The sequence below is a fragment of the Podarcis raffonei genome, chromosome 1 (genome assembly GCF_027172205.1).
Source record: "Podarcis raffonei isolate rPodRaf1 chromosome 1, rPodRaf1.pri, whole genome shotgun sequence".
NCBI classification, from domain to species: domain Eukaryota; kingdom Metazoa; phylum Chordata; class Lepidosauria; order Squamata; family Lacertidae; genus Podarcis; species Podarcis raffonei.
This window is the reverse complement of record NC_070602.1, coordinates 23027393-23052692: the sequence shown is the minus strand read 5'-3', so window position 1 is coordinate 23052692 and position 25300 is coordinate 23027393. Positions and strand designations below refer to the sequence as shown.

Genomic DNA, 25300 nt, shown 5'->3' with positions numbered 1-25300 from the left:
CTCGTCTAAATTTCCAACAGTAGCATCTGCTGACTTGCGCCACCCAACTTTTCACTTCAGAGTTATGCAGACACATTTTATCCTGTAATACATTTTGCCTCCTTGGAGAATTGTGGAACAAAATGAGGAAGGAAACTGGGTGTGAAAAGTAAATATGGAAGTGGGATCTTAAACCTTTAATGATTAAAAGGACCAAAAATACAGACATTCATTGAGGGAGGTTCCTGGCTTTCCTCTCTACAAGGACTTTATTTTGGCACATTCATTCAAGGGGAGGGAATTTGCTTCTGTTTCATTTGGGGGGGATGATTTGAAAAATCTCCCAAGACCACCAGACTAATATGTGCACATTGTGTTCTCATTGAATCCCTAAATATGTCCTCTGATTGAACTCCTAAAGCAGGCCCAGGAAGCCACAAGACCCAGGAAGCAGAATGCAGCTCACTGGCCATGCCCTACTAGGGCCTCCCAAAGCCTTCGTTTTTGCTGCCTGCCCGAGACTGGGGCTCCTCACTCCCTCTGGCAAATGCTGCCCGTTTCAGAATGCTTCCCTGTTACGGGAAAACCAACACAACTGCCTACACTTCTGCAAAGAAAAGGCAAAAAAATACCTGTAGTTGGCACAAAATTAAAGATGCACATTACAAACAAATGCCGATTCTTTGGAGATGTGAATGCTGGGAGAGATCAGTTTCATTGAGATGGCCAAAGCCCAACAATGATCTTGGGTCTCAGGCATTAGTTCAATGAACACCTTACAATGGGGCTGCTACCATAATGGATGGGCAGAGACAGCTCAGGATTACAGTCTCTCTCTGAATAAGAGATCGGTGCACGAGTACAAATTTATTGCTAACCTTTTCCCTCTTCCTGACTTCTGTCCTCTCTTTTTCTTCCCTATATACATTTTTTGGTTCCTTTGTTTTCCTCTCTTTCATGGGCTTAATAGACTGCAGTGAATGTGGATGCCAGAGAGGTGCTGGTCACTGATGGAGCAGCAACAGCTTAGCCAGGAGAACAAAAGGTGCCTCTGTATTGGATTACATCATATTATACTCCTGGAACTCAAGCTACTCTGGAAGTCACACATTCCAGATTGAATGTAGCTTCTCAGTGGTGAGATAAAGGCACTCTGTGCATGCTTAAGCACTCTTTTCCGTATTATCTATATCCTAGGAATGTTCTACATGCTAGGCATGCCCTCTACCGCTGAGCTATGGCATTTCCAGTTTCTGAATTGGTCAATTTCTGCACAGATACAATATTAATGCAATACTATGCTATGAACTTACAGTTTTGAGGTGGGTGGGGGGAGGTGGATCTGGGCTGAAAGACTTAATGATATATGTCTAATTGCAAGCCAAAAACACCTGAATCACATCTTGTTCTCCCCTCTTCCACAAGTTCCTCTGAATGCGGGGTAAAAACAGTTTGTTCTCAATATGAAACGTTTAAGTTCAGTGAAATAATTGAATGAAAGGTGCAAGAATGTTTGATTGGGGCAACCCTAAAAAGTTCAAAGGGAGGGAGAAAATAAAGAATTGCTTTGACATTTAAGAGCTAAAAACAGAAGTCTGCAGCAAGCTTCTCAGGCACAGAACCCTCAAAGCAATTGTTGGGACTCCACATAGTTCAGTATCAGATTTACAGATTCGCAGTGTGACTGTCTGGGAAGAGTAGGAAGTGTAGTTGTCAAGACACAGTAAGAAGAAGAAAAAGAGGGAGAAGGAGAAGAGGAATCAGCTGATAGTGCTAGATAGGAGGAGGAGGAGCTCTGGAGGGGGAAAGGGTACTTCAAGCCACATCATTTAAACACACACACACACACACACACACAGAGAGAGAGAGAGAGAGAGAGAGAGAGAGAGAGAGAGAGAGAGAGACCCCAGTTCATCACTAAGATCTGACAGCTCCTTTAAGTTACCAGATGACTGTGAGGATTCCATTCCAGAGGATTTGGAGGGCAAGGTTTCATTTATTTATTTTGCAAGGCAGTTTTACAAACCCCACACTGGATATGCTTTCAGAAGAGACACCGGAGGATCAAACTATTGTAGCAAGCGGCTTACTGATCAGAAATGGTACTGCAATGCCATGTCCATATCAATGGGTGTGCTCCATCCAGAAGTGCAGTGTATAAACATTTGTAGAAATAAATATGTCTTTAAAAAATCCCAAATCTGATGCCCTTGTGCGCTCAATTCTGTTCCTTGATACACCATGCTGAACAAAGGTTGGAGCCTTCGTCCTAGTCAGCTCTAAATCAAAATTTCAACCTGTTTTCTGCCAGGGGCTTGTGCAATAATGAACCAAGTTGAGCACATCCACACAAAGGCCCCGTCAATTTTATTTATGAGTCCTGTGGGACACATATATGGGCCTGCTAGTTCTGAAGTGACCCACCTTCTGTTGTTGGAAGCTTACACCACAGAGGGAACCAACCCACTATTGGCACCTGCTGTGTAGCCTTGAACAACTGGCTTCCTGTTTTCGAAGCAGAGGAACCTGTACCTGGCTTCCATTACGCTCTGGATCAAGTTCTGTTTAGCAGTTCAGAAAACATAAAGGTGGTTCAAAATGCGGCCACAGGACCTTGCCCCTAGTTGGCAATATGGCCAAGAATTTTTTATTTTTTTTACAGTCTGCTCCTGCACAAAGTTTGGCAACAAGCTGCGGAGGGAAAAGGTGCTGCAGCTGAAATCACAACTCTTGCTCTCACCTTTCGGATGACTGCAATTCCACAGCGCTGACTCAATGTAAAATGCATTTGCCCCACGTGACTCAGGAGCAAAGGGCTCCAGTGCTGATTTCCAATGGAAGCAGAACACATATACTGTAAATGGCTACCCCCTGCTTATACCCACCTCTCTTTTATTCTCCTCATTTTCTTCCGCACCAAACTAATTTCAGCTGAGAAAGTTGCAAATACTGTTCCATACAGTCAATATTTTTGAAATTTAAGAGGGCAGAGCGTCGCAAGGCTACTCACCAGACAGAGGATCTTTGCCAACTATCAAGACGTTTGGCAAATTCATAATGATCAGTTGCTGGAGGACCTCCTAAAATATGAAAAAAGAGGAGATAGAATAATGAAAACTAATGGCAGTTGTTTTTCGAGACAGTTGTTTTTAAAGCAGTTTTGAGAGCTACTAGTTATTTAATATGACTTGCCTAGACAAACAGACTACTGCCTTGAAGAAATAAATTTGTTCATGGAGGCAGCATCAAAACTCATAAGTGAGACTTGGGCTTTTAGAGCACAGCTGCACATTTGCTAATTTGGTGAACGAGATCCTCCATAACATGTATGTGTATATGTGTGCTTGCTTAGTTTTTTTGTGGGTGGGGGGACAAGAGAAAGCAGCAGGGGTGATTCTGAGAGTGCTTTACAGTGGTACCTCTGGTTACATACTTAATTCGTTCCGGAGGTCCGTTCTTAACCTGAAACTGTTCTTAACCTGAAGCACCACTTTAGCTAATGGGGTCTCCCACTGCTGCCACACGATTTCTGTTCTCATCCTGAAGCAAAGTTCTTAACCCGAGGTAATATTTCTGGGTTAGCGGAGTCTGTAACCTGAAGCGTATGTAACCTGAAGCGTTTGTAACCTGAGGTACCACTGTACTGTGCTAAGGCTGGAGCAGAGGTAGGGAGGTTGCAACAGATTATCTTCCATTTCCTTGTAAGATCATTTCAACCACTACTTTTGCTTTCAAAGCTCTTTATTTTTCCAGCCTCTTGTTCTCTCTCTCTCTCTCTCTTAACCTATTTTGTCTTCAGTGTGCCAATATCCTCCTCTTGGGTTATTTGCTCTCATTTTATGCCCCCCTCGTTTTTCACTTGCGCCCCCTTAACATTCCAGCATCCGGACATGTACATCTCTCCTTCCTTGCAAATGTTTAAACGAGCGGTGGGGAACCTCAGACATAAGGGCCAAATGTGGCCCTCTGGGACCCTCTATATGGCCCTCACAGCCCTCCCCATGCCAGCCCCCCTCTTAGCAGAGCATCCCCCCCACTGCTTTGCACCCTAAGTCTTTTTTCCTGCCTGGCATGTTTCCTTGAACTCTTATAATGCCTCTTGACTGCCGGAATAGAATACAGAGAGGGCTGAGGGACAGTGTGCATAGAAACCAGTCTACTGTACAATTTAAAAACTTTACATTTTTTGCCCTGCCTACTTTTGCTTCTGGCCCCTCCCACCCCTGACATGTGGTTCTCAGAATGCTGCCCAGAAGGGAATGTGTCCCCTTGGCTTAAAAAGGGGTCCCCTGCCCCTTGTATGAAGCTTTTCACTGGCAAATGACCTCTAATCTCTGCCTCTCCCCCAAGTTCCCTCATTTTTTTAGACCAGCAACATTTGCTCTTTTTAATATATATATATAGTGGACAATGCCAAGCGGTTTTATCATCATTACTGAATGCAAAGGTGTTATAATGCCTTTAAATGAATGTGAAGTGAAACAAGTGGGCATAGAACCATAAATTCCACTTCCCGTCTAGGGGCAGCTTTGCATACTCTAAAATGCTCCCCACCGAGAGGCCCTGTGGCTGCAGACTCAGGCAGGAAGTAATGTATGAGCTGGTGGAACCATGCCGGCAGGTGCTGCTTCCTGGAAGCAATTCTGGTAAGCATAGTGGCATATTTTTCAGCGGCTCTGCCGATAAGAATCTGTAGACTCTAGACCTTTTGAATGAAGCTGCACGCCCAAAAGAAAGCACTGAACATCTGGAGATTTTGGGTTTTTAAAAATAATTCATTCTGCAGTATATTGATCAGACAAAACTAACAGCAAAATCCATTCTAGTATACAGCATATGATAAAATCAAATGGGGTGGACGTGTAGGAGCAGGGGCCGGCAACCTAAGGTCCATGGGCAACAAATGGCCCATGGGGGTCATTTAACTGACCTATGGAGCACCGCTGCTTGCTCAGGGACCCCCCGCTGCCCGCTCGGTCAGCTCCCCTGCACTAAACCGGAGTGGAGCAGAGCGACACTAGCCAACTTCCCATTGGCTGCAGGAAGCTCCTGCAGCAAACTGAAAGCTGTGCACGCCTCCTCCGTGCCGGAAATAGCATTTGCGCATGTGTGCGCGCACGAACTCTGGCCCACCGCGGCGTCTGCGGGACCGTGAACCAGCCCAAACCACAAAAACTTTGCCGACCCCTGTATAGGAGCAAACTCCTAGGGGCCAAGGTCCATTCAGCCCCACCCAGTAAAAAATTTGAGGGGGCCCCCAAGTTGATGGGCATTAGTATTTTACTACCTCTTACTTTTTTGCTCCTTGGGCAGGTGCCACTTGCCACTGGTCAGGCAAGTGAAGAGCCAGGTGCTTCCACACCCTCTCCTGCACCACCGTCTCCCAGAACCAGGAGGGGATTGAAAAGAGGTAAGCAGAGGAACCATCCATGCAGTTGTAGCCTCCATGCGCACAGCTCATCGGGAGAAGGTACATAACATGGTGGAGGGGGAAGGGGTCCCCTGTTGCTTCAACTGCTCCATGGAGTGCAGACCTGGGAATAGCTGCCTAAACGCTAGACTGGTGTGTATAGGTCTCCTGAGCTGTAGAAGAGACTGTCAACAGAAATACCAAGATCAACGTACCCCAAGTCTTTGACAACAGAGAGTTAACCATCTGCCGTGTGCATTCCTTGACAGGTGTTGCTCAACTACAGCTCCCATCATCCCTGACCACTGGGGCCACGCGGATTGGGGATGATGGGAGTTGGGAGTCTAACAACACCTGAAGATGCCACAGGTGGCCCATCAGGAGATTGTACAGGTTCTTTATTGCCCCAAAGACCTGATTACCATCAAGGCCAAACTTTCTGCTGCACTTAAGAGAATTTTTAATTCATTAACAAATTTGGCTTCATTCTTGGAGCCTGAAACAAGGATGACTAGGCGTTTCCTCATGTCACAAAAGTACGCAGCCACCATGTGGTTGCGCATTGCAGTACATTCATGCCTGTAGCTTCTTAATACACACATTTTTAAATTTAGAAACACACACACCATCTGCTGGGACCACCACATGCCCATCATCAAAAGATCACCCCTCGTTTTTGTCCTTACTTCTGCATGCCAATATAGACTCCACTGTCATATTTGCTTGCAAATCAGAAATAGTACGCCTGTCATTTGCTGGGGCTGCTTATAGCATTCTAGTAGTCAATCTACAAACACCCAACCAAACCTCAAGCATGTTTTATATGAACACCTGTTGCAGATAAAATGTCCTACTTGTTTTCAAGCTTCTTTGGGGATTCAGAATCAACTGAGCCTGCTTGAAAAGCAACGCTGACCTAAACCCACAAACATGCACTTCTATTTTGGCTTCAGACTATCACCACAGAGTCATCAAGATCCAAGCATCCCCACCTTGCTTAGATAGGCAATCTCATCCTGCCTTAGATCAGACGCCAAGGTCTTTACGTTAACTTTCAGGATTCATCTTTTCATCCAAAGAATGAACAGAGCTAATATGAAATCACATTTCAATCTTGTACCAACTTAAAAAGGGGACCAAATAAATAATTCACAGGGTACCATCCGCTGACTCTTGTAATCTAATGCCTGAGCCAAGTAAATTCCATTTGTTGATTACCCACAGGACAATGCTGAGCAGTCTTTTGCTATTCACATGTAATTAATAGGCAAACACATCTATATGTTCACAACTCTCCTTATTGTCCTTATCAACCTGCAGTCGATGGATAAATTGCCCAATTTTCCCCTTATAAATAAAAATAAAATAAAATGACAATTCAACTTTCAATCCTTATCCATAAGCTAATATAGATTTATTCGTAATAATATGGTCAGTATGTTGTTCTTGATAATACTGTATATTTATTTATTTAGAAAATGGATAAACTCCTCAAAATGTTCTCCAAGGGGTATGTAAATCACAATCACCAGATATTATTTCTTTATTTATTTCTGATCTTATGATTTATGTGGAAGTGGTTCAACTTGATTATGCAGTTTTTGATTTTGTTTTGTTTTGTTTATTGCTTATGACTACTTTTGTTATGTTTGCACCTGTGTAATTTTTTATATGTTGTAAACCGCCTGGAGCATGGTTTTAACTTTGTAAAGGCGGCATAGAAATAAAAGGACTGAATGCTTGATATTAAATGTGAAAGGTTTCAAATATTTTAAATGAACTGTTTTTTAAAAGATTTGGGCCCCATACAACTGAAAGAGGACCTCTTTCCCTATAGGTTTATTAAAATCAGTGGGAAGCCCTTCCTGCCACTCTGAGAGATTTGGTTCATGAGGGGGGGCCTTCGTAGAGATGGCCCCCAGGCATGTGGAATGCCCTCCTCCCAGAGACATACCTAGTACCACCTCTGGCCTTTTAAAACTGAAGAATTGGTTTTGGTATCTTCCCTGTATGGTATCGTTTGGGGGTTACCATATTTGCAGGGAGTAGTCTTTTGTGTTGTGTTTTTATATACTGTAAACCTTTCTGCGACATTCCTGTTAATGGCGGGTTATAAACAAACATATCAATAAATCTGTATTATAGTTATTAACACAGGGCACATATGGTGGCAGCAGGAGGCCCCATTAGCTAAAGTGGTGCTTCAGGTTAAGAACAGTTTCAGGTTAACAATGGACCTCCAGAACGAATTAAGTTCTTAACCCGAGGTACCACTGTACCTTAGGATTGCACTCTGCAAGGGAGAACGCTCTTAAGTTGCCGCAACCAGATATGTACACTATGATACAGTCCGATGTTAAGTAGTCAATGCCATACGTTTTCATAATTAAAATCAGAAGGTACTCCAAGGAACTCAACTCTGAAATTTCTACTCTGGCATTCTTCTAAAAATCCATAACTTCATTTACCGTATTTTTCCATCTATAAGATGCCCCTATGTATAAGATGCCCCCTATTTTTGGAGACTCCAATTTAAGAAAATGGGGAAACATCTATCCGTGTATAAGACACCCCCCAATTTTGGACATTATTTTTTAGGGGGAAACCTAGTCTTATACACGAAAAAATACGGTACCTTTTTTATTTTATTTTCCCAAGTCCCATTACTAAAGCTCATTTAATCAAATATCTGCTATTCTCCAAAGAGAAATCCAATTGTGAAAGCACAGGCTTGCAAGCTTTTACTGCCAGCAGCATATTTTACTAATTTAATCACTGACTCGAAATAAAAAAAAAGAAAAGAAAGAATCCTATTGATTTATCCTCAACTTTTCACTCTAAAGCGTGTGCAAGTATCTCTTCGTGTTTATATTGCTCTCCAGTTAAATTAGCCTGGATTTTTATTTGATTCCACTCCCGAATGGCACAGTGGCGGTTTCTCGGTAGTAACTGGTGATAATAAAGTGTGGTTGTGTTAAGAGCTTGTCACTTAAAATTACAGACAGCTAAAAAAATTAAATCCAGCTGCTCGGCACATGTTGCCAGAGTCTCAAAGGCCCACATGTATCCTTGAGGGAAAACTAGAGGCCCAGCTGCGCTATACATTTTCAGCAATACTGTGTAGGTTTGCAAAAACAAACTATTCCAACATAAATTGTAAGCTTTTTGGGGCAGGGCTCCATGATATACCCACAGAAAAGAGAAGTGGGGGTTCAGATTTGAGAGGGCTTTTGGACAAAAACTCCAGAGTGCTGTTGTTACTGCTAGAGAAAGGTAAAGGGACCCCTGACCATTAGGTCCAGTCGTGACCGACTCTGGGGTTGCGGCACTCATCTCGCTTTATTGGCCAAAGGAGCTGGTGTTTGTCTGCAGACAGCTTCCAGGTCATGTGGCCAGCATGACCAAGCTGCTTCTGGCGAACCAGAGCAGCGCACGGAAATGCCATTTACCTTCCCGCCGGAGTGGTACTTATTTATCTACTTGCACTTTGATGTGCTTTCGAACTGCTATGTTGGCAGGAGCAGGGACCAAGCAACGGGAGCTCATCCCGTTGCAGGGATTCGAACCGCCAACCTTCTGATCGGCAAGTCCTAGGCTCTGTGGTTTAACCCACAGCGCCACCTGCGTCCCACCGGTGTTACTCCTACTCATTCACTAAACTTCTTCCTCTGGCTACTGTGTGCATAACCAGCTAGCAAGAAAGTTGAATGAAGGATAATGCACTTCCTCCTTGCTTCTCTCACAACTAACTCATTCAGAGAGAGCAGCTGACCAGGTGGCGGCAGAGCCAGGGGGCTCCAGAAGCTGGCAGTGGGGTCCTTGCTGAGGCACTGGCCTTGACAGCTTACCAGCTATGCTGACCACAGGCACCAGCTCTGGAAGATGTTTCAGATGCCATCACTAGTCGTCATCAGCGCTCAAGAATCTGAGACAAGGCTACATCACCAATTATCTCCATTTAAAGTAATCTGTTGTGCACCTTGTGTAGAACTAATACTGTTAACGCTAATTCATTTGCTGAGCTTTAGTTTCTCCTCCTCTGGGGTTTTCCTCCTACTGATATGAAGCATCTCTCACAATCAGCCAAACATTTCTGACTAGGGTGGCTTTTTAAAAATACATTTTGGTTGTCAAGGAAAAGTTCACCAATCTTTCTTCATTAATACATTTTAGAAATCATGAGATATTTAATACTTCTCCTGGGAGTGCCCAGGAAAGTAGCCAGAATTTTTTTTTATAAAAAAATTAACAGGTGCAACACAGACCTGCTAAGATCTCTTTATCCTGCTGTCTGTCACAAACACAGAAGAGGCACCATATAATCATTAACATTTACAAAAGATTAACCCACACAATACTCCCGTCCCGGTTAGGCCAGTTTTTGAGGTTCCTTGTAGCATTGCCAACTTTCTTAATTTGGCTGATTTGGTTTTTTAAAAATATATGTTTTGAGGGTTGTTTGTTTGTTTGTGTTTTAAGAGTTATGGTCTTTTGAATAATGCCACTGAAGTCTTTTTTCTTGTGGAAATTTAGAATGGTACAGAATTGTCTGAGAGAAAAAACACATACAAAATGTAGATTTTAATGTGTTTTGGAGGGAGTTTGTGTTAGGCTCCCATCCGAAAGAAGGGTAGGCACCAAATGCAGGAAACGAAAGGAGGGGGGAAACGTCAGAGGGTCATAGAATCGTAGAACTGTAGAGTTGTAAGGGACCCCAAGGGTCATCTAGTCCAACCCTGCTGCAATGCAGGAATCTCAACTATAAAGCATCTATGGCAGGTGGCCATCCAAACTCTGCTCAATAACCTCCAATGAAGGAGAGTCCATGGAAGACAATACATATAGTTATAACTCTTATTTGGAAGCAGTTCCGATGCTATTCTTTGGAACAGAAACCAAAACCATCTTCCACACCAGGAAGTATAGAAAGGATGCATAGTTTAAGCATGTCAAAGGGCAGGAAACCTAAAATTCATGTAGTCTGCTACCACACTCCTCACGAAATACGCAAAAGTATCAAGCAATGTTATAAAAGTAAGGGAGGCCTGGTTGAAAGAAGAATAGCTTTGTTAAAAACCCTTCTTACTACTACAATAAACTCTGCTTACGTCATTGTGAAAGGATATCCATGCCAAGGTGTTAATTTACCTGGTCAAACCAGTTCCCCCCCCCCCCACAAAGAATGCCATGAACTAGTTGATTCTAAGACATGGCTGGTGGGAAAGGAGAGAGCTACAGATATTAGCTCATTCCTCTGCAAAAGCTAATCCTGCAGGAGCCTGTCAAAAGTTTTTAATGAGCAACATCCAATTTGAATAGATAGGATCAGTGTTAGAAACTCAGATATACAGTGGTATCTCGGGTTACAGATGCTTCAGGTTACAGACTCCGCTAACCCAGAAATAGTACCTCGGGTTAAGAACTTTTCTTCAGGATGAGAACAGAAATCGTTCTCCGGCGGCGTGGTAGCAGCGGGAGGCCCCATTAGCTAAAATGGTACCTCAGGTTAAGAACAGTTTCAGGTTAAGTATGGACCTCCAGAACGAATTAAGTTCTTAACCCGAGGTACCACTGTATAAGATAATCACCAAATGGCACCTTAAACTTAGGTCACAGTCACCACAACAGAGTGTCTAGGCACCATTCCTCCCACCCACCCCCGATCAGATTTATTATTGCTACTATTATTTTATTAATTTCATTTCTATACCTCTTGGCCCCTGCTGATGCTCAGCCCGCTTAGGAAATATGACAATCGTGCTACCACTGCAATGCATTCAACAAACGGACTACTTTGCCTCAGCAAAAATGTCCATCAAGAGCTGAAGGAGTTATTTCAAGGGCCACTAAGTTCTGAATTAAACGGCATGAAGGGCAATGACAGGGCACATGAAAGAGATGCGCACAGCAGAGGGGATGATTCTCTCATTAACGGCAAGGAAGATGTTTCACTGCACATATGCAACACAGAGACAGAGGAAGCTCTCCTTAATGAGGCTAATGCAGGTTGCCTAGTCAAAGTAGGTCCACGCTACCACCCATACATCTAACCACTTGCCTCCAGGGCATATGCCACACATTTTGTTGATGGCAACTTTAAATAAGCCTTTTCAAAAGGATTTGTTTTTGAAAGATGAAACACAGGTGAGAAGCTGCTGTTAAGGTTTCGTCCCAGTTTCTGGGGCCTGTAATAAAGTGGCAGATAACAATTTTCGGCTTAATGAGCTCTTATGAAGACACAAACAAGATTGGCTTCTCTACCATTCCTGAATATTTTATACCTAGCAGCACAGCTGCTCTTTTGAATCTGATCGTTTACCCTAATATGTAAAGTGGTGGAAATGGCAGCCATGCAATACATGGCATTCACATATTGAAATGTACGGCATGTGGTAAGGTAAAGGGTAAAGGGGACCCCTGACTATTAGGTCCAGTCGTGGCCGACTCTAGGGTTGCGGCGCTCATCTCGCTTTATTGGCCGAGGGAGCCGGCATACAGCTTCCGGGTCATGTGGCCAGCATGACTAAGCCACTTCTGGCGAACCAGAGCAGCCCATGGAAACGCCGTTTACCTTCCCGCCAGAGCGGTACCTATTTATCTACTTGCACTTTGACATGCTTTCGAACTGCTAGGTTGGCAGGAGCAGGGACCGAGCAACGGGAGCTCACCCCGTCACGGGGATTCGAACTGCCGACCCTCTGATCAGCAAGTCCTTGGCTCTGTGGCTTAACTCACAGTGCCACCCGTGTCCCAGACGGCATGTGGTACATCACATTAATTTATTTTATTGCCATTGGTACAGCATTGCACCTCTTACTTAGTTAGCTTATAGGAAATTCTTACCTGCCCTTTAGCATAAGGTCCCAGGGCAGGTTCCTAGGTTTGTTATAAAAACAAATGAAACCATTGCAATGATAAAAATGACAAATGGAACAGAATAGTATAAAATCAGCAAAGGATAGGGGTTCTAGAAAATAAAATACCATACTTTTCTGTGTATAACACGCCCCCGTGTATAGTATGTCCCCTATTTGGGGGGACTAAAAATTAAGAAATTACAGGGAGATTGCCCAAAGTTGTTGAGCTGGCCTGCCTGGCCAACACTAACACTCACGCACATCACAACGTCTGTCCCCTCACCGGCAGAAGCAGCCTATTGCCCACCCAATTGCCTCAGAAACACCCAATCAACACCACCCCTTGCCGCAGACACCAATAACCCCACGTCCCCCCTAGGCACTACCCATGTATAAGACGACCCCTGATTTTAAACATGATTTTTCAGTAAAAAAACACACCAAGTCTTACACACGAAAAAGTACGGTACCTTAAATGCCAAAGAGGTGTGTCTTCAGCATACAGCGAAAGCTGAAAACAATGAATATGCTTAGATGCATCACTGTGGGGAGGGAGTTCCACAGATTAGGGGCTACCACAGAGAATGTCCTCTCCAAGGACACCTGAGAAGGTTGGTAGGTATGGAGGTGGTCCTTCAGATATACAAACCCGAAATTGTTATGAGCTGAAGCAGTGAGAACTGAAGCACAGCTGTACTTTGAAACTCAGAGTTATCCAAATTTTCCAAACAATCAACTTTCCTTCAAATTTACATGAAGCTGGGTGGTCACCACTCTCACAGGTACCTTGCCCAAAATGGGTATCTTCACCACTGGGCAATAGTTATTTAACACTTCTAGGTCCAAAGAGGTCCTCTTAAAGGGAGGATGCACAACCACCTCCTTTAAAGTGGATTATCAATTGTCATTTGAAGATTCTGGTCTACATGTTCATTAACCTGAAGAAAGTCGTTGAGCATTTTGGGCAAAATTGCAAAAAGAAATGACATTTCTGAGCTTTTTTTTAAAGGGAAATTGCCAAAAATGACACTGCCGACATGGGTCACCATATGTCCGGACATTTTTTAGCTTTCCCCCCGGACACTGCTTCTGACTGCAATACTCCAGGTATGTCCAGGAAATTCCAAACGTACGGCAAACTTTTTCCAGGGAGCACTGGAAGGTGTGTGAAGAAATCATTGTACAGTGGTACCTCTGGATATGAATGGGATCCGTTCTGGATCCCCGTTTGCATCCTGAAGCGAACGCAACCCGTGCCTGCAGGTCGCGATTCGCCACTTCTGCGCATGTGTGTGACGTCATTTTGACCGTTTGCGCATGCGCGAGCGGCGAAACCTGGAAGTAACGAGTTCCATTACTTCCGGGTCACTGTGGAGTGCAACCCGAAAGCGCTCAACCTAAAGCATATTTAACCAGAGGTATAAATGTATCTTGTTCAGTGTGGAAATCTGCAGCTTCCAGCTGCAAAACCTTGGCACCAGTTTTGAGGGGATCCCAGATTTGCGGGTTCGTAGTTAATGAAGATGAAATATGTATGCCCCAGCTGCAAACCAGTCTTGAAATCTGACTAGGAAGAAATCAGCAACGTTTCTTAACATTTGCAGGCAACAGTAACTAAAACCAATTATGTAGTGCAAATACTTTTTCATCGGCAACAGGGTGACTCACCAACACTAAACAAAAAAGGAATGCATTTAACCAATCTGAGTGGAATAAGCCGGAGAGGATGGTTTTAAATTGGCTACTAAAAACAAATGTTCCAGTCATCTGTGACGGCTATACTGTTGCTTTTGAAATCTTCAACAGGTTGTCAAGCAAAAGAGCCAAAGCAAATGGCAATGGTGAAAAAACAAGAATTACTCAGTACAAGAGCTCAGTACATAAATGATCAATTATGCAAAGGATTCAGCAACAAGGCTTAGCACTCGAGTTGCTTTGTTGTCAAGGCAGCTTAAGATACTGAGGAACAGCTCACATGACCAGGCTTCCAGATAACAGGAATGAACCCAGAAAAGACAAAACGCTGGGTGCTCTGTGTGTAGGTCAGGATGCACTGCTAACTTTGCAACATAACACAAGTGAAGTACACATTGAATTTTGCCATGCCTATGGGAAACGGAGCGAATTCTGGGAGCGTATTTGCAAATTAGAATGGGCTACGGAATTTATCAGGAGCCTCAAATCCTCCAAATCAGAAATGGGGAACACATGGCTTTCCAAAAACTATTGGACTCTGCCCTGCTTACTGAGCCTTGCTTTTTTGAGCCCTCTCACTTGCTTACTGGGCTCTGGAGAAGGATGTGTGAGGGCCCTGGGAGCACGGCCCTCCCAGAGCCTGGTAAGCATAACGGAGGGCTCAAAAAGTATTTATCTGGCAAATACTTTTACCTCTGCCGCTCTTCATTTATTTGTTTTCTTTTCGGCCACACACCTAAAGGTGCAATTATGTAAGTGGCAAGTCCACTGCATATACCAAGAGAGACACTGACTGTTAAGAGAGCAGTTTGCTTGCATTTCCAATAATGTTACAGAGAAAGCGCAGCCCAAGATGCATGCTTACACTGCAGGTATAAAGAGCATCTCTAGAATATAGTGTGTTGTTTTTCTATATGGTAATCAATGCATGTCAAATATTATTTCATTATCAAAAAGAATATGGGAACTCTCTGGTCAACAATAATTTTCTTCCAGTTCAGGAGGAGGTGGCAGCATTGGAAGTGGAAGCAGAGAAGCAGGAAACAGGCCTCATCTGCACTATACATTTAAACCAGTATCGTACCACGATATCGTGGCTTCCCCACAAGAACCCCACGAAGTGTAGTTTGTTAAAGGTGCTGAGAGTTCTTAGGAGACCCCTCTTTCCCTCACAGAGCTCCAGTTCTCAAGTGGCTTAGCAGCCAATCTCTCTTCCCAGGGAACTCTGGGATTTGTAGCTCTGCGAGAGGAGAACACCCAACACTCAGTACAAAGAGGAACAACCTTCTGCTGGGTCAAACAATTGTAAACATTTATGGTCCTTTTACGAGGTGTTGAATCCGAAATACACTGAGTATGTTGGGCTTCCATAAGCCAACAGATTCCTAAAGGAGATCCACCTGCTTCCATTTTCTAGCTATGGATTCTTCCAAGTTCCCAGGGGAACACAGCCTTTTAAGCCTTAGCACAACACAGCTGTTCCAAATAAGCCAAGCATTAACCCCAGAGTGACCTTTTCCCCAATGAATGTCAAAATGGTCTCGACGCTGCATGGTTAACTGCAGACGTTACCCAGCCCCAGATGCCACCATGCCAATCTCTTATGCATTAGCACACATTAGCTTCAACCATGGCTGGATGAGGATTGTTTGTTTTTGCCTCGTTCCTATGCTTTGCTGCAATTATATCTCGTGTTCAGTGATTCTGACAGCGACAGCTCCACAGAAGGTATATCAGTCTGTTGAATAAATTCATATTAGCCAGATTAAAGTGTGATAGAAGTGAAATGGCTTAAAACCCGAAAGTCAGTATCTGTGCTGGGTTGAAAACCCCCACACCAAACATGCCAATAAAAGCATGTATTACTGCAAGCGTCTACACCGAGGCTGTACCAACTCCAAAACTTTGGCACCATCTCCCCAGAGAGGTGTATCCTGCTTCAACGTTATACTCTGGTACCATCCAGACACCTCAGTCAGATCTAGGGCAACACCTGGTTAAATTTAAAGTTCAATCCTAGGCCTGTCAACCAAAAATGGTTGGCTCAATGGGACTTATTCCTAGGTAGGTGAGCATAGGACTATAGCAGGCATAGGCAAACTCAGCCCTCCAGATGTTTTGGGACTACAACTCCCTAGCTAACAGGACCAGTGGTCAGGGATGATGGGAATTGTAGTCTCAAAAGATCTGGAAGGCCGAGTTTGCCTATGCCTGGACTATAGCCTTAAATGTCACTATGAGAAGATATTACTTCCTTGTCTCCCTTATCCTTCTGAGTACAGGCAAATTGAAGCTGAATCTGGAAAAGACAGAGGTGTTTGGTGTCCTCACATCCAAGAGGTGTGGTTGCACCTGGAAGGGCAGGTTCGCTCCTTGTAGTGTAGTCTTAAATTCCACACTGTCACTTCATGCTCAGGTGACCTCAGTGGCTAGGGGTGCATTGGTTTGCCTGGTTTGCCACCTGCGGCTCCTTTTGGACAGAAATGACTCGGCCACTGTACTCCATACTCTGGAAACTTCCGGACTGCGTTATTGCAACACCCTCTATGTGAGGCTGTTGAAGAAGACTCTGAAACTTCAGCTGGCTCAAAAACTCAGCAGCCAGATTTACTAACTGAGGTTCCATTTAGACCTCATACAACCTCCCTTTTAAAACAAGGGTTTGCCAGTCAATTTCTAAGCCCAGTTCAAGGTGCTCACATTAGTGTTTATAGTCCTAAATGACTTAGGCCCCAAATGCCTGGAAGGCTGCCCCCTTCCCTACAGACCCTCTTAGGTGTTAATCAGAAGAGGTGACCCTCTTGGTACTCCCACCCCCCTCACAAGCTTGAGGTGGAGGTGGCCCAGGAGACAACATTTTGTGTGGCAGCTGCTAAGCTGTGGAACTCCCTCCCCAAAGGAGTGCAACTGGCACCCTCGTGAATCAGTAGTTTTCCTTGTACGCTGAAGACACATTTCTTTATGCCTTTGGCACACGAGAGGTACATTTTTAGGGCACATCCTATTTTTGAGGTTGTTAGTTTGCTTTAAACTGTTAATGATGCTGTATTTTAAATTGTTGTAACTCAAGTATTTTATTATTATACACTAGTGATCAAATCTATATTCCTGGACTACCAACCTATTTTACTACCTGGGCAATATTTTTTTCTGTATAAAGAGAAAAATGCATATGCTACTTTACCACACAAGGGCCTCAAAATTGGTTCACGAGTAACTGCCAAACATGCCAAGAGTTAAGTAAGTTTCTGTTGCTTTTTTTTTACCCTGCTCTGAGCAGAGACTCTGAACTCAGGAAATCTAGGAAACCTCTTTCGGCAATCTTTGTACACACAAGTGTTAACAGCAATTTTTAAATGAGATAAGAGTTGCTAGGGAACCACAATGCTTAAGCCACTCATTTCATACACTGTGTGTCTGATTCCTGCTTGAGACCATCATAAAATTATCTGTATTTCACATTTAGTTTTATCCCTTATAAATTCAATGCCAGAGGGTTCCAAAAGGGGGGAAAAAAGATTTTCCCTTCAAGATCCAATGGAGAATAACGTATAGCGAAAGTAAGGCTTTCAGGCTGCACAACACCAACTTTAGCCCTCAAACACAACTGCATAAAAAGCTGTGGCAGCCATACTCCGGCCCTTGCACAAAATACACTGTGGCCCCCCTCACCCAATTTAGTTTGAATATATTCCAGTATCTTAAGTACATACTTTCTGATCAGAGGTGAACCATTGTTATGAGAAGAGGGAATATATTTGTTACATTTCTATGCCACCCTTCTTCCCAAAATTTCCCAGGTTAGCACCCTAAACATGAACACTCCACACTACAACATTTTGTTGGAAGGCCACACTTGTCTTACCTAACACTCAACATGGCTTGCAATACTACAATTGCCTGTGTTTCACTTGACAATTAAGGCGTGGGTTGGGATTTTTTTTTCTGTGGGACCATCCTCTTTTGCTGAATTTATGCTGTTCTCTTCCATCTGGAATGGGTTTGTTTGTTTCATAATTGCAAATTATGTTTTATTTGCTTTTATCATCATACATTATTTTTCTTTCTAACCTGCCCCAAGCCCTTATAGTGAAGGGTGGGCAAGAGACCTTGCAAATAAACAAACAGAAGTACTGTTGTGAGTGCTGCAGTTCTTGTAGAAATAATAAATGCTACCACCCAAAGTGTGACAAAAATTTCATCAGGGTTCCCTACATGGATTTTCAGATCAGAATTTTGCTACAGCCATAAATTCTTCAGAGGCCAGGGACAGAGCCAAACATGCTTTAATTGGCAGTGTGGCTTCAAGGCTGTGCTCTCTTTCAGAACCAAAAAAGCAAAACACAGTAAATGTCAAAACACATACATTATGGAATGTATTCATATCTGATTTTCAGGCAGATGGGGGTGGATCAAAGGTTTACTGGTCCTGCTCTCTTAAGAAGCCCAAGCTGAAGGATTATAATATAACGGGGGATTTAAAAAAAGTGACTACTATGCAATTTCACCTGCCAAAGAATAACAAAGTTAAACATGCCACATTTGTTTATCCCAAGACACAATCCTACAAAGATATAGCTGTTCAGCAAAGAACTGGACAAAGGAAAACCATAATTAAAAATGTGGCATTCTGAAGTTCACACTTCCCTTGCGGAAGCAGCAAATCTCACTTCTATTGTTTCTCAGGAACCTTCCCCCTCCCCGCCCCTTTTCCCGGCTGCAATTTAAATCAATCACATTTTCCCTTGCTAACCCAGCTTACCTCCTGCTATTAGGAGATACTGCTTAAAATGTAGCGCACCCAAAGCTTTTATTTAAAAATGAAAAGGGCAGAGAGGGGGTTACTCTGATAAATTACTCTGATAACTATCAGACCGCACAACTGGTTTTACATACGGCACAAAATTAGGTAACCTGCTGGAAATTGGTTACGACATGCGAAGTCTTTTCTGGGTCTTCCTAAACCCACATGGGAGTTTTTCAAAAGCTGCTCTACTTTAAAAAACGAAAACAAAAACAACACACTTGTTCTAATAGTGCCCTTTTTGCACTCTGAAACAGAACACAACCTATTCCAGAGACAAAAGCAGCAGCAAGACAAAGAAGCCACGTAATTAGACATTTGGAGACACAGGATAAAAAGAAACAAAAACACACTCTGTCTTGCTACCAGCCTTCCTACGTTATGAAATGCAGATTTTTACTATTCACATTACAATAATAGCAACTAGATTTATGAGGGTATAAAAATACATTCAGCAGCCTGGAACTGCTGGTAAGATGCTGGAACAGGTTAGCTGCCTGATTTTGAGTTATTTCTCTCTCCTCCACCAACTTCCAAGCCCTCTGACTCTGTGTGTTTTAGAGAACCATCTGTCTGAAAAGCAGGAATGTAATAGCAGGATGGCCAATGATTAACTGGCAAAATCTTAGGGCACCTCTATATGTTGTTATTATTTCTTTTAATACTTCTCAGGCATGATTTCTACATGCCAGGTTCTATAATGACCTTGGAGTGAAAGTCAGAGCTTCTGCACTGGACAGAAATATCGACATGTATAAAGTACATTACTTTCACTGTAATCTGCATTGCAAAAATAGCCATCCTGATGGAACCACATGCTCTTCTGTAGTGAAGTCGTTCATCTACTGTATGATGAAATTGGACATCAGCACACACACACACACACACACACACACACACACACACACACAAAAGCCCCACAGGTAAACTCTGTTTTTCTACATATCTTGAGGACTACAAAGCATGCATGATCCAGGAATGCATGCAACCCACGCATCTGCTTGTGTGTTTTCCTAATTCATTAGAAACAATGAAACATGCCTGACCTTTCTAGCAGTACGCAACTGAGTAGTCAGAATTAATTTATACACAACAGGGAATCTCCAAGAGAAGCATGGACTGATCAACCTCTGCTGTTCTATGGGAACATTTGCAACATATGCAAACTGAGGGTGAACAATGAAAGCTAGTTCCCAGACACTACACAATGGGAGCACTTCACAAGGGAAGCTGCTCTAATTATTGCATTGATGGCACATTCAAGCATTATAGCTGAGGAGACTCAGAAGTTAACCCTTCCAACTATCACAGATACCACAGATTTTGTTTTTGAAAATCCCACGGTTTGCAGGTTTGATTGTCTTCCTGACTTTTAAAAAATAATTTATTCAATCGTTTTTCTGTGCGGCATTAACTACTGAATTCTTCCACCTACATCTTTAACCTATTAATTTAGCTTTTTTCTTTTTTTGGTAGACACTTTGAAATTTATTTGCATTGGTTTTAATTGTATTTCATGTCTTTTCATTGTACACTGGCCTGACTATGATGTGGTGGTACAGAATAATAATCACCATGAGACACTTAATATTTGGTGGTCACATTCATCTAGAGAAAAATACTACTGTATATTCTATTTTAGACTTGATATTTGGTTTCCATAAAATTTTTGGATGATATTCATCAGAGGTGTCAGGTTGCCCCCAAGACTGAAAGGGCCCAGCGCGTGTCGTGCTTGTGTGACGAACTGTGCACGACAGAGGAGGCCGAGAGCTCTGGAGGAGCTGGCCATTAAACCTGTGACACGCTCAGGGATGCCTTAATTTGAGGGGGCCTGGCTCCCTTAAAACAAATATTCAGGGAGCCGAGGTTGATGTGTCTGATATCCATTGTGTCAAAGTATTATTGCAGAACAGAAATTGGAAGTCCTCTTAAAATGTGAGCTATGGGGTGACATTCTTTTTAAACGTATTACTCAAGCAGACCAATAGTCCAAGTACACAAACCAAAATCCCTCATACGGCCACACATGGTTCCTATTAATGGATTTTTTTTGTCCTGACCATGTATACATTTTGCACGCATTTCAAACTGGATGCAAGTCACAGAAGAGTAAATTAATGAAGAAGAATGTCAGAGGAAATTACTACTTATTGATCAATGATGGATGTTGAACTATGGAATTCTTTGGCAAGCCTACTAAGGTCAAGGGTTTCTGGGAAATTGGCAATGCACACTTAAAAACACAGTTTGAAGGTAGCTTGTTTCAACAAATTCGCAGCCAGGTCTACTGTCCAACATTTTACACAAACCACCCAGTACCATTCCAGGAGGTGGAAAAGGGAATGTGTGGTCATGTAGAGCTAAAATACTCTTCCCATTTAAATGCATCCACACCTGATTTGCTGCAAGGATCAGAGCATTAACTGAAAACATTTCATCACAGACCACTTCCTCTTTTATTTCCTGTGGCAAGTGTCTCTTCAGCATACCAGGCACAAAAAGCACATAAGATATACCTGATAATAGGTCTTGATGTTTCTGACTAAGATGGTGAGGTTTTGAATCCGTAGGTTGACATCGTTGTTGACATGTTTGTTGACACGCTGGTTTGTGGGTCGCGGATCTCTGAAAGAGGAAGGCTGGGATTTTAGGAAATCCAAAGGAATTCAGTAATTACTTTGTTGTTTAAACAGTATCTTTGCTATGTCCCTCAATTGCCCTTTATTTGCTCCTTTGCTACTTCCCGAAATATCCAAACCCATTGTAAATTCCATAACCTCTTTGACCTTCGTAATCACAAGGTCATTCCACAAGTTAGATAGAATGAGGTGCTAGGATTCAGAAGTGGTCTATTTCAGGCTGAAGGTGCAAGGTTGAGATTTCAAAATAGATGGCTGGAGAGCTAAGCTTGCAGGCTAAAAGTGTTAACCTAGCCTTTACACACACACACACACACACACACAGAGAGAGAGAGAGAGAGAGAGAGAGAGAGAGAGAGAGAGAGAGAGAGATTGAGAATTGTCCTAGTTTCACTACATATAGGGAGTCCTATAGACAATATTCCAAAATTAAAACTACTACTTGCAGAATTAAATTTTGTGGTCCAAAATACGAACATCTCATTCTACTTAACATTTATAATGACTTTGATACCATGCTTCCCAAGGTAATGGGGTAATAGAGTAGACTATACAGTGCTGTACAGTGGTACCTCGGGTTAAGTACTTAATTCGTTCCAGAGGTCCGTTCTTAAGATGAGACTGTTCTTAACCTTAAGCACCACTTTAGCTAATGGGGCCTCCTGCTGCTGCCGCGCTGCCGGAGCACGATTTCTGTTCTCATCCTGAAGTTCTTAACCCGAGGTACTATTTCTGGGTTAGCGGAGTCTGTAACCTGAAGCGTATGTAACCTGAAGCGTATGTAACCCGAGGTACCACTGTACTGTTGTACTGTAAACAGTATCACTTCAGAATGCAAATAGAAAGGCTGTTTTTCTATGTTCTACCAAGTAAAGAACTGCAGTTTTTTTAAAAAAAATTAAACCAAAAAAAGAAAGAAAGAAAGAGCCAGCTATGACATATCACCATTGTACTTGTTTCCCCACTTAACAGGCAGAATAAAAAAGTGACTCGCTCATCTACAGACTGAAGTGATAATGGTGATGATGATAATGAGGTTATTATTTATACCCCAGTCACTCTGGGCGGCTTCCAGATACAAGTCAACCCCCTCAATATTCTTTCTACTGTATGCATAGACTAGTCAGAAACTGTCTTATTTGAAAAGCACCTAGCTTGCTATATGTATTATGTGCAAAAATTAAACGGCAGTAGCAGTTATATAATAAAGAAACAGACAAATGAAGTCTTTCACAAAGGCAAGCACATTGGCAGCCTAACCTTGAGTATTTCTCAGTTAAGGAAGTCTTTTTTACCTTAAAGGAAAACAGATTGTTTCACGGTATTTAAACCTCAGTTGTGTAAGAGCTGTTGTAACAATGTGATCATTTTACACTTGGTTAGTTTTTTACCCCAAGCTACTCACCAAGTCTTATCAAATCAGGTGCACAAGGCTGAAATTTTAAATTCAGAGCTGGTTTTTAAACAAATTCACCGTGCTCACACAGTCCCAGCCTTCCTCAGAGGCGATTTCCACGACTGAGAGGAAACTGCTGGTGCAGCCACCAGGACTGATCTACCAACTGGTGGAATCTGTCCCTTGCCCAGCATGAAAACAGGGCACAAGAGGCCCAGCTGTGCTGCTCACAAACAAAACACGAAAGCTCTCCTTACAAGGAGCTCAATCCAATTCATCCACATGCCAGAGATCTAATGAATAATAATATTTAAAATAAAACAGGCAATGGCAACAAGCAAAAGCTTGAGGCTTTCAAAGATGTCTGGGAAAGATTAGAACCCAAAGGCTTTTGGTTCTAGGTTGTCAAGACTGGTGGCTGTTAAACTGGCTCCATCACAAAAGGCAAAGTTTGGCCTTGGAGCAGCAGCACTCCGCAGCGCAGCATTTCATCAGACCACTTCCCCTTTAACTCAGGTTTGTCTATATAGTACTTTGGGCTTTACAGTTGTACCTCGGGTTATGAACGCTTCGGGTTGCGCGTTTTCGGGTTGTGGGCCGTGTTGAACCCAGAAGTACTGGAACGGGTTACTTCCAGGTTTTGGTGCTTGCACATGCACAGAAACACAAAATGGCGTCACATGCATGTGCAGAAGTGCCAAATCGCACCATGCGCATGCGGGTTGCAAACATGCCTCCCGCACGGATCACCTTCGCAACCCAAGGTATGACTGTATTAACTTGTAGCAAGATGAACCATCAAGGTTGAATGGGGAAGGGGAGGAAAAGGAGGGGAAAGCAGTTGCCATGGATGGCACAAGGGGCACAAGGTCTCCTTTCCAAACCCAAGGCGCTCATCTTCCCCCAAACCAAGCATGGACCTGCATCGCCTGAGAGAGGATAAATGTTTTCCTCACTACCAATAGCCCACCAAGCTGGGAAAACATAGGAAAACCCAACACACCCCTCCTACACTGGAAATGTTTGAAAGGGGGAAAGGAATTTACTCCCAAATCTACTGTGTCAGGAGTGGGTTGGCTTCCCCATTTCCAGGGGTGATGGGCAAGATTTGCTTCCACTCACAGTGGAGGTTTTACTCCCCTGCCAGCTATTCACTGGCAGGGGAGTAAAGGGCTACTTTGAGGGGGGGGCTAAATCTCTTCCCCTGCCCATTAAGTTGATGGATTATGCCGAAATGGCAAAAATGACCAGAAGTATCAGAAATCAGGAAGACCAAAATTTTAATAAGGAATGGGGGGAATTTATAAATTATCTTAAAAACCATTGTGAACAGCTAAAATCGTTAGTAGGATTGGAATACTTGTAGTTTAATGGTGAATTTTGGACATAACGGAGGTGTAAAAGACTTGGATTATTATAAAAGATACGGGAGGAAATGACTAACAATAGGACCCACGAAAGGGGAGGAGGGAAGTCCAGGAGATTCTTTGGAATCTTGTTTTTATGTTGTATGTTGTATATGTGATTATAAAATTTTAAGCTGAAAAACCAAATAAATAAATTTATTAATAAATAAATAAAATCTCTTCCCTGCCCGTGATGATACCAGACACGAGTAATGTCCAAACTACATGACAGCAGCAGACCATTATCTTCAAGTGTGGGTTCCTCCCAATCATGTCTAAAGCCAGGGTTGAAGTGCAAAGACATTACAATTGCTCCAACAGGTGGAAAACCCATTAGGTGGTCTGCAGGGAAGAAAGTTTGGAAACTGATATACGGGAGATGAGTAAGTTTTAAAAACAAAAGGAAAGCAAATTGCACCAGGAGGCATAGCGTGTGAATACCACACTCTGGCAAATTCACATCACAGCCATGTGCCCTGTGGGCCCAAAATTCTTTTGTTCGCCTTTCCTTTAATTTTAGAATATATGAACTCAATCATTTAACTCTCAGAGAGCCTGCCAACTGAGCTCTCAGCATCAAACATGACCTAATCCAGAAGCCTGTCTGGGTTAGAAGCCTGTCTGGGTCCAGGTGCACTTTTGGAATTCTGGGAGTTGAAAGGGACTGTGGGTTGTTCTTGTCTTTGTTTATATAATAAATTTGGGGCATGGGAGCTTCTCTGGTTGGGGAGCTTTGGCTAAAGAGCAGGTTGCAAATGCCTATAATAAATATATCAAAGTTGGGGGTGGGGAACTGAACAAGCAGAGGTTTCACAGATTTGTTCACATTTCCACATTGTTTTATATGCATATCAACAGGCTCTTCTGGCTATTCAACAGAGCCAGTACCTGTTAGCTCACTGTCCTGAGTCAACAGAAAGTAAAAGAAAACACACTGATTTAGGATATTTGGCACCTGCCACTGCTTGTACTACAGCCATGAAAGATAAACGACTTCCGAAGGCCAGTTTTCTATTGCTTGCAATTATAATCACAGTGTAGTGTAGTGTACTGGAAAGAACATGATGGAAAAACAAGCTCATGTCTAACCTTTATGCTAAAAATGCCAAGA

General features: G+C 42.9%; 1 protein-coding gene across 1 annotated transcript in view; it reads right to left on the bottom strand.

Annotated features, from left to right (window-relative positions):
- Positions 1 to 25300, bottom strand: part of CCDC88C (coiled-coil domain containing 88C) — a 93193-nt gene that overhangs the window by 57266 nt on the left and 10627 nt on the right. The window contains exons 3-4 of the mRNA XM_053376944.1: positions 21265 to 21373; positions 2990 to 3059 (exon numbers count right to left, since the gene is read on the bottom strand). Coding sequence (XP_053232919.1) covers positions 2990 to 3059; positions 21265 to 21373 — 179 coding nt within the window. The remainder of the gene's footprint in view (positions 1 to 2989; positions 3060 to 21264; positions 21374 to 25300) is intronic.